The sequence below is a fragment of the Alosa sapidissima genome, chromosome 8 (assembly GCF_018492685.1).
Source record: "Alosa sapidissima isolate fAloSap1 chromosome 8, fAloSap1.pri, whole genome shotgun sequence".
In the NCBI taxonomy this organism is placed as follows: Eukaryota; Metazoa; Chordata; class Actinopteri; order Clupeiformes; family Clupeidae; genus Alosa; species Alosa sapidissima.
In genome coordinates this window covers 17,947,565-17,963,461 of record NC_055964.1, presented here as the reverse complement: position 1 = coordinate 17,963,461, position 15,897 = coordinate 17,947,565, and the positions used below count along the sequence as shown (strand labels likewise).

The 15,897-nt window shown below is 41.5% G+C and overlaps 2 protein-coding genes across 7 annotated transcripts in view; one reads left to right on the top strand and one right to left on the bottom strand.

Annotated features, from left to right (window-relative positions):
- The window catches only part of LOC121716157 (dematin-like), an 83,446-nt gene that overhangs the window by 64,447 nt on the left and 3,102 nt on the right, over positions 1–15,897 (bottom strand). The window lies entirely within an intron of this gene.
- Positions 1,190–5,215, top strand: LOC121716158. 3 transcript variants are annotated; one of them, XM_042102398.1, is made up of 4 exons: positions 1,190–1,323; positions 3,691–3,885; positions 3,995–4,569; positions 4,696–5,215. In XM_042102398.1, exons 2-4 carry the CDS (start codon positions 3,699–3,701, stop codon positions 4,906–4,908), a joined length of 975 nt encoding a protein of 324 aa, XP_041958332.1. In that variant the 5' UTR covers positions 1,190–1,323; positions 3,691–3,698; the 3' UTR covers positions 4,909–5,215. The 3 variants fall into 3 exon arrangements, with proteins under 3 accessions (XP_041958332.1, XP_041958331.1, XP_041958330.1); XM_042102397.1 differs by having other exon boundaries at positions 4,633–5,215; XM_042102396.1 differs by having other exon boundaries at positions 3,995–5,215.

The window sequence follows — 15,897 nt, the reverse complement described above, 5'->3', positions numbered from 1 at the left end:
CCTGTCAATGTTATACATAATCAGTGTATTTCTCTGAGAATTGTGTTACTCTCAGGATCTCTTTGCCAGTATTCATTTCCTTTAGCTCTTTGTCTATCACCAATAAAAAGTAAAAACCAAGACCTTGTGTAATACTTTACAGTGGCGTATAAAGTGATTGCCAAGGCAATCTGAAAAAGAGAAGACCTCAATCCTCACATTCAACATTAAATGGCTCTGTATGACTGTCACATGACTGACAGTTACCATTTCACAACTGTCACAGATTTCCCATTTCATTTAGGCCCAACATACCTCAAGCAATTTTCACCCACAGTCATGATGGCAGAAAACACAACACAAGGCTTATTCTTATCTTACACTCAATAAAGTAATGATTTTTTTGCCATGTGCTCCACTCAGTGTCGCACAGGGAGGGGGGCCCATGTGGGATGATACTAGTATGATGATGATGGTCCTACTCCATGATGTTGAGTGATATCAATGTTATAAATGAGCTTCACATGCTTCACATTCATATTTTTTATTAATTAATTTTTTTTTTAATAACATTGCTTTCACTTTGACATTAAAGAGGAGATTTTTGACAATTATTGTAAAAAAAGGCAAAATTAAATGGCCAAAGATTCCATCTATTAAAGCAATAAAAGGGGGAATATCCAAGGTGGGTGAATACTTTTGGCACTGTATACACAAAGTCTGGACTCTGAAAACTAAATATGAAATAACACCCATGGGGTTATGCGGTAAACAAATGAGTGTAAACAAAGCCAATTGTTTTATATGTTGGGCTCCGAGCAGCCAATTGGTTGTGATGACAGTATTTCACACTCATGACATTCTTTCAACCACCTTAAGTTAGACACTGGGAATGGTTTTCCAACAGTTCTGAAGGAGTACCTATTTATGTTGAGCTGCTTTTTGTTCACTCATCAAAAAGCATTTTAGATGACCATCATGAAGCTGGTTATGATGATGGATAGTGTGCAGAGCAGTCATGAATAAAATACATAAAATATTTATTTCAGTGAGCAACACTTTCACTTCAATAAGCAACACATGATCAGTTTCACTTTCTGATTCCCTGATATGAAGCACCAATGACATTGCTCCTCAATCAGAACAGAGCATGTAAGCAAACACCTCATTGGCTGAGCAGACCATCAGGAAGAAAAGGCTACTGAACAAACCCAGGCTCGTCACATTACTGTGAGCATGCCAGGAAAGCACTTCAGAAGAACTAAAAGCTGAAGCTTACCTGAAAGAATTACTACAAACCTCAACATTGCGAAGGTGCACTCCTCTCGAGTAGCCAACCAAAAGGTATGCTTAATGTTTTAATCCATCATCAGTACACTCTATGTGTGAGAGTCCATGTCATGACCAGTGTTACTTGAAAAAAAGTAAATACCGGTAGTTACTACTAGGGCTGGGCGATATGGCTGAAAACTGTATCACGATATAAGTATTTCATATTGGTAGATATCGATAATTATTGATTTTTTAAAAAATCTATTTCATGAAATTCTGCAGATAAGGACCAGAAAGGGGGAAAAAAGTTCAATTTAAACACTTTTATTTTAAACTTTAGGGTAAGTCTTTTTGACCGAGCGCCCCCGGCTAGGCCGGGGGAACTTTAAGCCACCCGCCGGGGTGCTCGGAGGTCCCCTGGCGGGGCCCCCTACCTTCCTCTGATTTTAATCACCTAAGTTATCAATCAAAGCAAACAGGGAAAAGAAACAACAACAAAATCACGAAAAACACTCAAATGAATAAATGTGCACATAAGTTTGAATGAAAAGCAACACTGGTTGAAGCATGGAAATATTGTAAACAAAGTAGCTAGTTTGCTAGTTTATCATAGTCTACTGGTTAGACTGTTCAGTGTCCCCACGTGTGTTTGTTCAAATTAATACTTTTTCTCCTTGGGACAGGCCCGTTTGAGTCTTGGAAAATACTTTTCCATTTGCATCGGGATTGAAATGATTAGAATTTAGCAGTCAATTTGAATGCAACAGTTTTGAACAAATTCGTGCAGCGTGCTAATGATGCTAACCGGATTTAATAGCAATTTAGCCAGTCGTCTTGCACGATTGTGAATGTTTGGATTACATGTGCATGAGGAGGGATACGCCTGTTGAGAGAGAGAGAGAGAGAGAGAGAGAGAGAGAGAGCACGGGGCAAGGAGTCTGTGTTGAGGTAGGCCTACTTCTATGCCTACTCTGGTAGAGTTGCACATAGCTACAATGCAAGATATATTTAGCCTATTTATTTATGGACAACATAAGGCGGGAGGTGTGCCTTTTAATTTCGAATGTTCTATCGAACATATTTTTTTATTGATATCGATTACATGTCTATTGCGATACATAGCCTATCGCTATCGTTTTATCGCCCAGCCCTAGTTACTACAGTACAGTAAGTACAACTTCTCCCATAAAGTAACTGTTAGTTAGTAACTGAGTTACAGCATTATAAAAGTAGCTAGTTACCAGGGAAAGTAACTATTGCATATTTTTTTATGTTCAAATTATGAACATTCTTGAATGGAACTTCAACTGTATGTTCAATTATTTATAATAAAACTGAATATAAGGGATGTATGGAACGACAGTCATTATCGGGAAAATAAGTCTTGACAGGGCAAACCAGACGCTGAGGTGTCTTGCTTCGCCCTGAAGGGACTTATTTTACTGATTTACGTTCCATACATTATCTCGATTATTATACGGCTACTTGCCAAAATTAAAAAATATACTCCACATGAGATTTCTCTTTACATTTATTTGTTACTGTTTCGTCGTGACTTTTGCTTAGAAACAAATAGTTTGCAACAGTTCACGCTGAACTTGAATCAAACATTCTTTAGAACACAGCTGATCAACCATCTGCTTTCACTTTTGAATGAAATTCCATTGCAAGAAGTGACCGGAATACTTGCGGAGTGATCTGAAATACAGTACGTAAATCAGAAGCACAAAACCTGTTGTCATTGACAACGGTAATTATATGTTTCAGCGGTAATTACATGAATTTATTACACGGCTCTTTATAATGCTGAAGAATGCTCCATTCACTTGAATGGGCCTTTTCCAACGTTCGGTGGTCTGCTATTTCTTGATAACAGACCGTTGCTAAGTATAACAGACCGCTGTCAAAGAAAATGGGTTTTGTGCTTCTAAAAGTTCAGCGTGTGCTGTTGCTGGTGTGTAGTCTAATTATTATCCAGCACAATCAGTCCAGACATGCAGCTGATTTCAACCCATAACATAAGCATTAATTGAATGCTGGTATGGAATTTTACTGATAGACTTAAGATAAGGTACTTTGTATGAGGGCATAATTATTTGTCTCATAAAAATGTGTAAATGCACATACCATGATGTACAAATATTCTTTAAGTGCAAGCGTTTTGCTATCCACAAACAAAACATTCCAACTTGTGACTTGTATGCAGTGATTTGTACAAATACAGGTGCATCTAAAAAAAAATGAATTGAATTGAATCTGTTGCACTGTGACATTTTGTGTGGATTGATCAAGAGCTATTTGTGTGTGGATCGGATCAGTGCAAAAAAAAAAAAATGTCTCAAAATTACGTTATAGAAAGAAGTGCTTAATGTCACTGTAGCTTTTAAGCATTTTTTTTATTTTTCACTCAAATTATGCATCTTATGTGTATACCTCCAGGGTGAAGTATGGCATCTGTGTTCACTATCACTACTGGTGAAACGCTGAACACCCACGAAAGCTTCAAGTCACATCTCCCTTGGTGTTCGTTCAAAAATGTGTCTAACATCACAGACTGTGATGTCATCCTTGCTTTCTGCCCAGTCACATCTCGAGTTGGAATTAACATTGTGGCCGCATTGCAAGACATTCCAGGTACTGTACCACCAACACAGACAGCTGACCAGACAATGTCACATTAAACAACCACCTTTCCCCTGGGCACTCATCATTCTATCTTTTTATGTTTATTATTTCTCCACAGAGGGCAAACCTTTAGCGTTGGTAGTGCTTCATCACACATTTGACAGCAACTACGCTTTGCCCGACACAAAGAGGTTCATGAAGCGGCCCGACTCCATCATTGTGGACTGCCTGTTCACTGATGATGGACTGATGAGATGCCCTTGTAATGATGACGCAGTGCGAGCTGTCGCCAAGTTCCTGCGGCAACACCAAAAAAGCAGTCTGAGAGGCAAGCTGGCCCTGGGCCTGGTCGCCCTGATGTTGTTCTATGTGGCAGTTTCCACTTTCACAGACTTCACATTAACAACAAATACATCACATGACAAAAACAGGTCAAGCATTTCTGACAAAACAAAGAGAACAAACGTATCACAGAGATTTAAACCATTTATGTTATTTTATGTCAAATACAAGGCAAAAAACAAATGCTTTCTGGGTGTATGGGGGACGCGACAGTGCCAAGCTAGGTATACCACCCGACAGCTAGCAGCTGAGATAATTCATGCCAAGAAAGAAGTTGAACTGAACATGCAGTACAACTATAAGGAATTGGAGGGGAAAGTAACTCAAATACAAAATTCTCACAAGGAAGAGGTCAAAACCTATAAGAAATTGGACAGGGAAAAAAATGACAGAATTAACTCTCTAGAGGAAGAGGTAAAAACCTATAAGAAATTGGACAGGGAAAAAAATGACAGAATTAACTCTCTAGAGGAAGAGGTAAAAACCTATAAGAAATTGGACAGGGAAAAAAATGACAGAATTAACTCTCTAGAGAAAGAGGTCAAAACCTATAAGGAATTGGACAAGGGAAAAAATGACAGAATTAACTTTCTAGAGGAAGAGGTAAAAACAATTCGTTTTGGATTTGGAATCTTATCTCTGATGTGTATAATTCTTGTTGTATGTTTGTGCTTTGCATGCTCTAAATGAGCATCATTACTCATTGCCAAAGTGACTAGCTGAGCAAATTCAAATTTGCGAAAACACTTGACGGAAGATGCATGCAAAGAAAAGGAAAAGAGCTTCAGACAGAGGGAGGGGGAGTTTTGTAGAGAAAAAGCATCAGGCTTGCCTGGTGTCCCTTTAATAGGTGCTGCTACACCACATGTAGGGTACAATGATATGCTTCCAAGTAAAGTCAGTCATAAAAACTAGGTCTAATTCAAGACTCTATTCCTCAGTGGTTCCATGTTGGTGGAATGAGTTGCCCAGTGCTCTCCGTTCCTGTGGTAGTTTTGGGTCGTTTAGATAGATAGATAGATAGATAGATAGATAGATAGATAGATACTTTATTGATCCCCAGGGGAAATTCAAGGTCTCAGCAGCATACATACAAGACAAACACATTCTTTAACAGCAGAAGAGTAATTAAAGTATATAATATAAAAACACAACTAAGCAGTAAGGACAGTAGAAGATAAAGAATATGCTAAATATACTAAAATACAAATTATACTAACACTTAATACAATATATAAAAATATACTAAAATACAAATAACAAAATTACAAATTATACTAACACTTAATCTAAATCAATTCTAAAAACAGTATCCACATAGTGGTGATTAATAAATTGTTTAAGAGGGGTCTAAAGACATTCCTGTTCAACATGTATGTAGTTGTTTAAGCGCTTATGTGTTATGGTTTGTATAATATTGTTTTATTTTTATTAGACTGTTGATTAATTTGACATTATTGTTTATTATTGATATTCTCCTTAATGTAGTCTTACCATGTCATTGTTTTTATATTATTGATTGAATGGACATTATTGTTTTATTATTGCTTTTCCCCTCATTTTCATTGCTTATTTTATTAGGCTATTGATTGAATTGATATTGTTGTTTATTATTACTATTCTTATTATATTTGACCAACATTCTAATCTGTTCCCTGTTCAATTTTAAATAAAAAATAAGAATAATAAAATAAAGGTTCACTAGTCATCCAAAAAAAAACTGCTTTCAGCCTACCCACTCTTGGGGGGGGGGGGGGGGGGGGGGGGGGGGGGGGGGTCATGACCCCCATCCCGTTATGTTCATCTTAAGGAGGTCCACATCCCTACCCATTTTTGTGTGTGGGGGTGAAATTATTTGCTAACCACAAGACTCAATGACATAAGGGGGTGCTATGGAGACCCTGGGCCATACCTGGGGGAAAATCTCTGTCCCTGAATAGATACTGTGAGTGATGATATGGGTGCCATATTTATTACATATTTCCTTTTTATATGACACAGTATGTAAATTCATCATATCACTTTTTCAGCACTTTACAATAAAAAACTTCTCAATTTAGAATCAACAACATCTTGACATCATATTGTAACGTCGGTGTCTTTTGGACTGAGTGCTAGCCTCCCAGAATGCAATGTGTGCGAATGCTGGTTTGTGTAATGTCGGTTTAAGTTAGTGTAGTTGCGTTTTCCTTGTCATGTATGTGTTAGCTTGTGTAGTCTTTCTTTAGGTTTTACCTCATGTGTTTTACCCGGTGTATTGTATGTGACAACTGCCAGCCAGAGGAGAGGAGCTGTCGCCTGGACCTGTCTGCTGCCATGGGAGGAGATCTTGCCGGAAGAGGGGCCTGAAGTAGCGGTCGCGGAGAAGACAACGCTGGCCTGGGCGCTGACTCCGCTGCGAGCCGCAACGCGTGAGCAGAGCCGAGGGAGAGCGGCGAGGAAGAGGTTCCTGGACGACGGACGGCTGGCAGAGACGCTGGGGGCAGCGAATTCACGACGGTGGGGCAGCTTCGACAGAAAGGCTCTCTGAACTCTGAACTTTAAAACTTTTGGGTGCGTGTGAGAGGCACCGTGCTGTGTGGGCGCCCGTTCTAGTTGGCCTGTTGGCCGGCGCCAGAGAGAGAAAAAAAAAAAAAAGGTTCGCTGTGTTGGGTGAGATAGCACGAGGCAGAAGAGGGGGGTCAAGCCTTCGTCGCGACCATGACGGAGTGGAGCGGGCCAGGAGCAGAGGAGGACAGCTCTGCGAGGAGGCAGCGCGAGGAGGGACGCCGAAACCGGTAGCTGACGGCCTGAGAGCTCAGCATGGTCCGGCTGCAGCGGAGCTGGGGCCTGCCTATCCTGGTCGGTGCGACTGTGGAGTGGAGCGACGGAGGTGCAGCGACAGTTGACCCGTGAGTTCCAGTGCTTGGTGCCACAGTCAACGGTAGTAAGGCCACCTAGGGCCCCGTCTGGAGAGGAGGAGTGCCGTGGTGACACGCCGCGGAAAGTGCAGCCTGAGGGCGGCTGCTGAGAGGGAGCTGGTGACGAGCGGGGACGGCCACGTGGCTGCTAGCACGCCCGCACTGGATTGCTAGCAGCGTGGCTCCCCGTTGAGTGAGCTCCTGCGGCGTGTGCACCCCACGTGTTGTTGGCGGTACCACAGACTGATGGACTGAGCGAGTGAATGCCCACACCGACGTTATGGCAATGGCTAAGGGAGGAGATATTGCCGAGGACGGCAATAGCTCGCGAGGGGGCTGTGTAACGTCGGTGTCTTTTGGACTGAGTGCTAGCCTCCCAGAATGCAATGTGTGCGAATGCTGGTTTGTGTAATGTCGGTTTAAGTTAGTGTAGTTGCGTTTTCCTTGTCATGTATGTGTTAGCTTGTGTAGTCTTTCTTTAGGTTTTACCTCATGTGTTTTACCCGGTGTATTGTATGTGACAACCCTGTTCGTGTATCGTGCTTGTTTTATTGACTTCCCTTGTGTTTCCTATGTAATGGTGTCTTGGTGTGTGTGTGATTCCCGCTTCAGCTAATAAACCTTTTGATTGGACAACTGCGTGTCTCGCTATCAAATTGTTACAATATATACCATTTTTGACAAGAATCGGATCAATTGTCTAGGAGAAGTGCTTCAAACTTGATTATATTTCACAATGCACAAAATCTCAATTACCTCACTTCCTGTTGGGCGTGGCTAATGGAAGGTACGTAATAAAGTTGTTTGTATTGGGGAGTTACATACATATGGAGTGAGGATTGTCTCAAAATGATTTAAATAAATATAAAATGATATATATATACATAAACATACATTTATAAATATCAAAATACAAATATAAAAATTTGACATACAAATAAGTACACAAATTTATATAAATAAACGTGTCTTTGTAAATATATTTTCGAGATTTGAAAATAAATATGCTTGACTTTGTATGTGGAATCTGCCTTGTGTGGGTTGACAAGGTAACTGACTGTGACGAGTACATGGCATCCTCGTCAGCTTGTGGCATCCTCGTCAGATTGGCCTGCTCAGCAATCATTGCTTAATTGATTTGCACACCTGGTGTTCAGGGTCTTTAAAATGGCATTCTGATGCTTTGTGGGAGTAGAGCGGGCGTAGGGCTGTTGGTGGCAATGCCAGACCTGAGTCTTGGGTACTTTCAAATTTCTGTGTCTAATTCAGCTTTAACCGTTTAACGTAGAAACTTTGTTCAAACTTTGTAACGTAGGTCTTGAAAAGGACACTTGGGGAATGTATTTTTCACTTTTGTAAACTTTATACTTAGTACTTTATACTAAGTTTGAACTAGCCAACTAGCTCCGCTGGTGGGAAAACGCATGGGACTCAGCGCTGTCCTATTGCGTGCAGAGGGAATGTGAAAGACAACCGATTATCCCGCCCCTCAGACTGAGAACTGCGAACGGTGAGTGCCCAGACCCTACATTTTAATGTGGGTCTGGCTCGTCAGGCTAAGCTAGCCTAGCATGGTCCATTGAAATGAATGGGGGCGGGACTTAGTCACTCTCTCCAGTTATATATAATACCTCCATGGTGTATCTTAAACTATATGTCAACCAAAAGTCACAGTGACATAAGGGGGCACTATGGAGTTCCTGGGCCACGCCCGGAGTGAAGCCTTTGTCTCTGAGTATTTATTGAGACACTTGATGTGTTTAAAATATTTCATAAGTTTTCAGCTGCAAGAACCACCTCAGAAGAGACAAAATTCAACAGAGGCGCCATATTTAAATTCATCTTATTGCCATAGACCTCTCCAGAATAAGTCCCGCCTCCGTAACTTCCGTATCCATCCAACTTTCAGTCGTCAAATATCTATGGGAAATAATATGGCGTTTTGAAAGATCGTACCTGTCAAACTCTGTAGGTGACAAAGTAGAAAAAGCTGGTGGGCCGATTGGCCTACACACTTCTGACATCAAGTTTCCACTGGATTTTATGATTGTCGGTGCCGTTTAAGTAGTAAACGATTATTAATGCTAACCGGGAGCTAGTTCCGATGTACTCGGGCGGAGGAGGGCGTTAGATCTTGCTCACAACCAACCAGTCACAATCTAACGTGATGGTCATTTTCACGTGTGATTCATGCGTGGTTTCAGTGGTCTATAAATGTAAATCGTTCGCAAGGTTCAGCCTCTTTTCAACATGACTTAACTTTGGTTTGACTGTGCGAGTTTGTTGGCTGTTATTAAGATATTTGAAAAAAAGAAATAAATTGCCGACAAAGACACTAAAGACATGACAAGATGAGAGTTTTTTTCACGAATAACAGATAATGATAAGCAGACTAGGAATCAGAGGCTGAATCGTATTGAGTCAATAGCTTTATTTTGCATGACCTTGATTAGAACAGTAACGTTTTCAGAATGTATTAGCAACCTATCAAACATGATGATTTCACGCAGGGTTAGTGCCACCTCCGTAGACAGGCTCTGGTGTCACAAACTCCATTTCGGTGAAGACAAACTATGAAACATTGCCGTTGCTATGCAACCTTGACTGGGGGGGTCGCGGCGTCTGAAGCGTGCGTTAGCTTAGTGCTTCTTACTGTTATATTTCTACTTTAACGGCACCGACAATCAAAAAACACAGTGGAAACTAGATGGCAGAAGTGTGTAGGCCAATCGGCCCACCATTTTTTTCTACTTCGCTACCTACAGATGTTTTACCGGTATGATATTTCGAAACGCCATGTTATTTCCCATAGACAATTGGCGCCCGGAAGTTGGATGGATACGGAAGTTACGGAGACGGGACTTATTCTGGAGAGGTCTATTGCAGCATATTACAACATATCAATAACTTTGCAATAAACATCAGCGACATTTTAACATCATCTATGCCACATCTGATATGAATCGGATGAACCATCTAGAAGTGCTTCAAAATTGATTTGCCAGCAGTGAAATAGAAATCAGCAACCAACTTTGACATGAATCGGATCAATCATCGAAAAGTGCACAATAGGGAGGGAAAGTGAAAACCAGTGCCCAACTGGTTGCGTTCCTATCGAAGAGCAGCTCCAATGTTTAGTCCCATAGACCTATTCTTAGAACTTATCAACTAAGTTCCCAATGTGGACTGAGATATATTTAAAAAAAAAAAAAAATCCCATCCACTTTGCTAAACTCTAGGAACGCAACCAGTAGGGGGCGATGAGATTACTTTCCCTCCCTATACATAAAATCCCAATTACCTCACTTCCTATTGGGCGTGGCTAATGCAATGTATATACAAAAGTTGTTTGTCTTGGGAAGTTACATACATCTACCAAATTTGGTGTGTGTAGCTGCAACTATATGCCAACCACAAATCGCAGTGACAAATGGTGGCGCTATGGAGTTCCTGGGCCCAGCCGGGGCCAAGCCTTGATCCCTGTGTATTCCACAGTCATGATGGCTAGTTTGTCAATATGAACATATTGACATTCAGGGATTTAAAACCTTTACAGTACACTATGGGTTAAAATGGTTTTGATTGAAATTACTGTAACAAGAAGGTAAAGAACTACAGCCAACACATCTAAGGCATTAATTTTGTCATTCACATCAGAGTGAATACCTGTCTTTCCTTGAATTCTAGATTCAATCCTTTGTAATGTAAATACATATAAACATCAGACCCAGTTCTGCCCAGGGGATATACCGGTAGTTAATAAAGCCTCCGAAGCAACCCTGAACTCTAATGTGATTATCAGTGTGTGCTTTGCTGTGAGAGATTTCTCTTAGATCATAAATTATATGACACTCACTGGTGCAATCATATCATGGTTGTAATTTTATTGTATCTGAGGCTGTGCTGACTGTGTGCTTGTGCTTGAATGGATTATATAATATAATTGCTGCTGTGTTGGTGTTGCAAATAAAAATGCTTTTACTTTAGACCCTGTGCTCACTAGTCTTCTCTGTCTGAATGCTACATTATAAGGCCACAGTAATGACCGGTGGGGAGAGCAGGCTGGACATGCAGTGGTCCTCATGAGAATGCATTATACAATAGGTAATGCATCAGTATGTCTTTCTCTATGTGTGTGTCGTGTGTGTGTGTGTGTGTGAGAGAGAGAGTGAGTATGTATGTATTCATGCATACAGGCATGTGAGACTTTGATGAATGTCTCTACTCTTAGGGGTTCTGTAGTCAAGACCACTTGGTGTGTGTCTGTTTGTGTGTGTGTACGTGTGTCTGTGTGTGTGTGTGTGTGTGTATTTCTATCTATCTCCTTTGCCTGTCTGTGTCCCTGTTCTCTCTTCTCCCTTTTAACTGTAGGGGATTAATCCCAGCGCTGAGCCTGCTCATTGTGTTTTCATCCCAGGCTGCACATTACTGATTTATTGGCTGCAGCCAGGTGGGGGCTGGAGCCATGCCTGTCTAGTGTACGTGCATCAATCCCGGTCCAAACCTAGTCTTTTCACCCTGAGCCAACAGCCGACGGCTTGTGCTTGTTGTTGTTGTTGTTGTTTTCTGCTGACACAAACAGGCAAACGTGTGCGGGCCCAGACAGTGGCGTGAATGGCTGCAGTGAGTGGCGTTTAGTGGGCTATATATTCTCTGGTTTATTGTGTGCACTGACTGGAGGCTGCCCAAGCTAAATGTTACCACTACTGGGCTACTGCAATAGATCAGGAGCTGGAGACCAGGGAAACCAGACCGGGGGAAAGGATGGTCCTGTTTTAAACTGCGCTAGAAGACAGCACTGTCCAGGAGAATCTGATCTTATTGGGGTGTTTTGAGTAAATGAATGCATGCACATCTCAAGCGGATAGGAAGTTGAAGGATAGGGTGGTGACACACACACACACACACACACACAAACACAGACATGCTGTAAATACAAGCTCTAAACATTTGAACACTTCGTTCAGCACAGTCAACATCAGGAGCACTTTGGACACACAGAGCAAGAGGGACATTAGGAGCACTTTGGACGCCCAGAGCAAGAAGGACATTAGTCCAAAACATACAGGTCTTTGTACCAGTGGGCAGCATTGGAAATTTGAAAGATCAGGTGAACAAGCTAACAAGCTTTTGTTTTTTCATACAACACAGCATGAATGCAATGTGTGTTCTACTCAAGCACACTAATCATTTCATTCCAAATGACAGATTGCACACATTCGGGGTTAGGCCTCGGTGAATCGATCACAACCTAAGAGGGTGGCCATCTATACTTTAAGTAATCATGTGTGGTCCTTCCCCTCTAAAAAACGTCTCTCCCCAGGTCACATTAGCTGTTAGCCGATACTTTGAACGTCGATGGCCGGCTGGGCAATGCATTGCTATGGACACAGGAACAATGGCTGACCCTCTTAAATCACCAAGGCTGAGTTCACACGACTGGACCGAGTGAGAGGCATCACCATACATCACCCCTCCAGTCTGGGGGGGACACAGGAGTGAGCCCCGTCTGAAGATTTACCGCGAGGAGGAGAAATCTGAAATCACACCCGGGGTCTAATCATAATGGGCTAGAGGAATTCCTCTGCTCCATTTCCCCTAATGAAAATGTGGCCCATCGTGAACAGCCACACGTAAAACTACATAAAAAAGGCCGAGTGGCAGGCCCTGATACTCCCCTATTTAAACACTTAAAGTCAAGCTGATACTGTATATATTTTATCATCATATACACTCCCTATAGGAGCTGAACTTGTGACCTTGGTGGTCTTACCACCACACACTCTACCTTTTCAGCTCCAACATGAGCACACATAAGCTAATGACTTTTGGCAGGGTTGAGTGGTCATAGCATAACTGCAGGCCTTCTGGAAGTTACCAGGGATATCCCCCACTGCCGATTATGAAAGCAGTGACAACTTGTCATGACTATCTTATGTAGCTCAGGAAATACACACAGAAGTCAGAAACACACTTATCTTCCATGACCAACCGCAGTCCACACCCTGACAGACCCCCTCCACTCCCGTCACTACGGTGACTCTCAACCGACTGCCCCCTTGCCACAGAGGAGAAGTAAACACATCGGAACATGCCGGGACCCTTGGGGAGGCCTCTCTAGGGTCCTCTGACTCATACTAACATGAGCATATGCATGCATCCATACACACACACACACACACACACACACACACACACACACACACACACACACACACACACACACACACACACACACACACACACTGAAGGGCTACCAAATACACATACACTAGCGCACGACACCTAGTCACCATCTGTACACCAAGATAAGAGTGAAAGCAACTTGGTTCTCTCTCTCTATCTCTCACTCTCTCTCACACACACACACACGCACACATACACACGCGTACAGAATTACACAAACACATGCACAAATACAAAAAAAATACTTCACAGCAAACACTACACTAACAAAGGTAGAATACAATTAATATAAAACACACACACACCAACACATCCTAACAACCGGGTGAAAACAACAGACACATATTCATACATATTCAACACCCAAAATAACACTCATTCACACAAGGTTTATCATCCTCACAATGGCTGGATTTCTGGGTCTGGATGACTAACACACACACACACACATACATACACACACACACACACACACACACACACACACACACACACACCTCACTTTTCTAGCTGTCTCTCTCCTCTTTTGTATTGCCCACTCAAAGCGAGGAAAAAAAAGCAACAAACACTTGTGGTGATGCTATTACTGTGTTTGTGAGCCACTGGAGCAAGTGGTTTTGTGACACACACACACACACACACACACACACACACACACACACACACACAGGCACACTGTTATTGAGTCCATATTGATACACACACGCACAGAGGAAGAGAGAGACAGAGAGAGAGAGAAAAAATACTTTTACGAATTCCTGTATGTTTTTTCTTTGTCTGATCTCTCATTGCCATTCTTCTCATCCTCTCAGTGCTCTCTCTCTCTCTCTCTCTCTCTCTGCTGTCAGCTTTTTCTCCATCTGTTGTTGGGCCTCATCTGTGTCAGTGCCTGGGCGCAGGTGGATGCCACCATTCCCTGGCTAGCACACTCGCTCAGTACATCAGTGTTATCCCTCACACTTCCTCTCTGACTCTGCAGGGGTGGCTTTCGCTTCAACCAGCAAAACACTGAGCAATTATAGGCAATACAGTCAGACAACATTGCCATCAACAGTGGTGGCCAAACAAAAGTCTCTCTCTCTACCCCCCCCCCCCCCCACACACACACACACTGTTCTGAAGGAGACACCTGACAGAACCCTATTGCAAAAACCTATGCCACAAGAAGCTTGATGGAATTCAATTCCAATTCATTGCTGTCACACAGAGAGCTAAAACCTGAACGTCAAGTGATGCAGCGCTACCACAGCAGCAGTAGCAACATAAGTGGGGACAATTATTAGCTTAAAACATACTTAAAGCTGTAGCTCAAGATGAGATTGATGTGAGATTGAAATTTGATGTGATTACGGATTTGATGTAATATAATTCATGAAACAATAACCTAATTTACAATGCTTATTCCAGGAAAACATTTACATGTGAGCAAGGGCGCTGCTAGAAGTTTTGGGCCCTATGAAAGAAAATCCTTTTGAAATATAACCCCTTAAATTATGACTTCTGGTGAATTTTGTGGAAAGTAATTGATAAATTAAGATAAATAAAATGATATACATATTTATAGCATACTTATTTACATAATTATATTATAGCATATTATAGCTTATTAGGCATAAAGAAAACCTATACTGGCTATTATATTCAACTAATTTATAGAATAGAAAAGTAGTCTAGCCTATATACGCAAGACCTACTGTATATGAACCATATGAGGGTGAAATATAAAGGCTGTCATGATAATTTTACCAACAATGAACCATGGATTTGTTTAGTTTATAACACATCAGTTTATAAAGCAAAGTTATAATTAAACTATTATAAGTTATTATTTAGCCTACTTGAAGATAATATGTTCTCTGGGGGACCCCTGTCAGTTCTGGGCCCTTAGAATCATCCTAAAATCCTAGGAAAATCCATGGGCAAGTTGAGTGTAGTTTTGTAGTTTTGGATTACAATGATTCCCCTATTTCTAGAACTGCCATTTAAATGTGCTGGATGTGTGATAGTCAAGTCTGGTAAGTGGCAAGTGACTGCAAAAACAGAATATACCTGAATGCAAATCTGTACACAAAATGCTTGGCAAATACTGAGCTTCTTACAAACTTTGACCACACCAGTCCCTTGATACGTTAGTTTAGACTAGATAAAGGTTTTAATCCAATGAAGCAATGCCCATCTTATCTCTTTCTTCCAGAATAAGTTAATGAATCCAGTAATGCACATTCACTGAAACCATAGAACTGCACATTCACATACACAGCATGGTTAAATACTCCCAGGTGGTGGCTTGGTGATTAAAAAGAACAGTAGCAGGGCTCATCACAAACCATCAGATTATTAGTCTTACAAAACAATCACTATACGGTAATGAAATGCTCCGTGATGTTTAGAAAATCACAATGCCTACTGCCAACCAGCCATGGTAGTGAGGTGGTCTATCAGATTGCAGTAGTATCGCTCTCATTTTAATTAAACTTGCCCCCCACCCCCTTGCTAATCTCCCTTGCTAATAAGTCAAGGTTAAGAGGCTTGGCAACTGAGTAAGGAAACTGTAGACTTAGACTTAAATCCTGCATTGTTTTTTTTTCTTTAA

Excerpts from the sequence above, each read along its gene's own strand:
- LOC121716158 (XM_042102396.1), top strand. The coding sequence starts at position 3,699 with ATGGCATCTGTGTTCACTATCACTACTGGTGAAACGCTGAACACCCAC. Across the intron at positions 3,886-3,994 it reads CGCATTGCAAGACATTCCAG|AGGGCAAACCTTTAGCGTTG; the intron begins GTACTGTACCAC and ends ATTTCTCCACAG.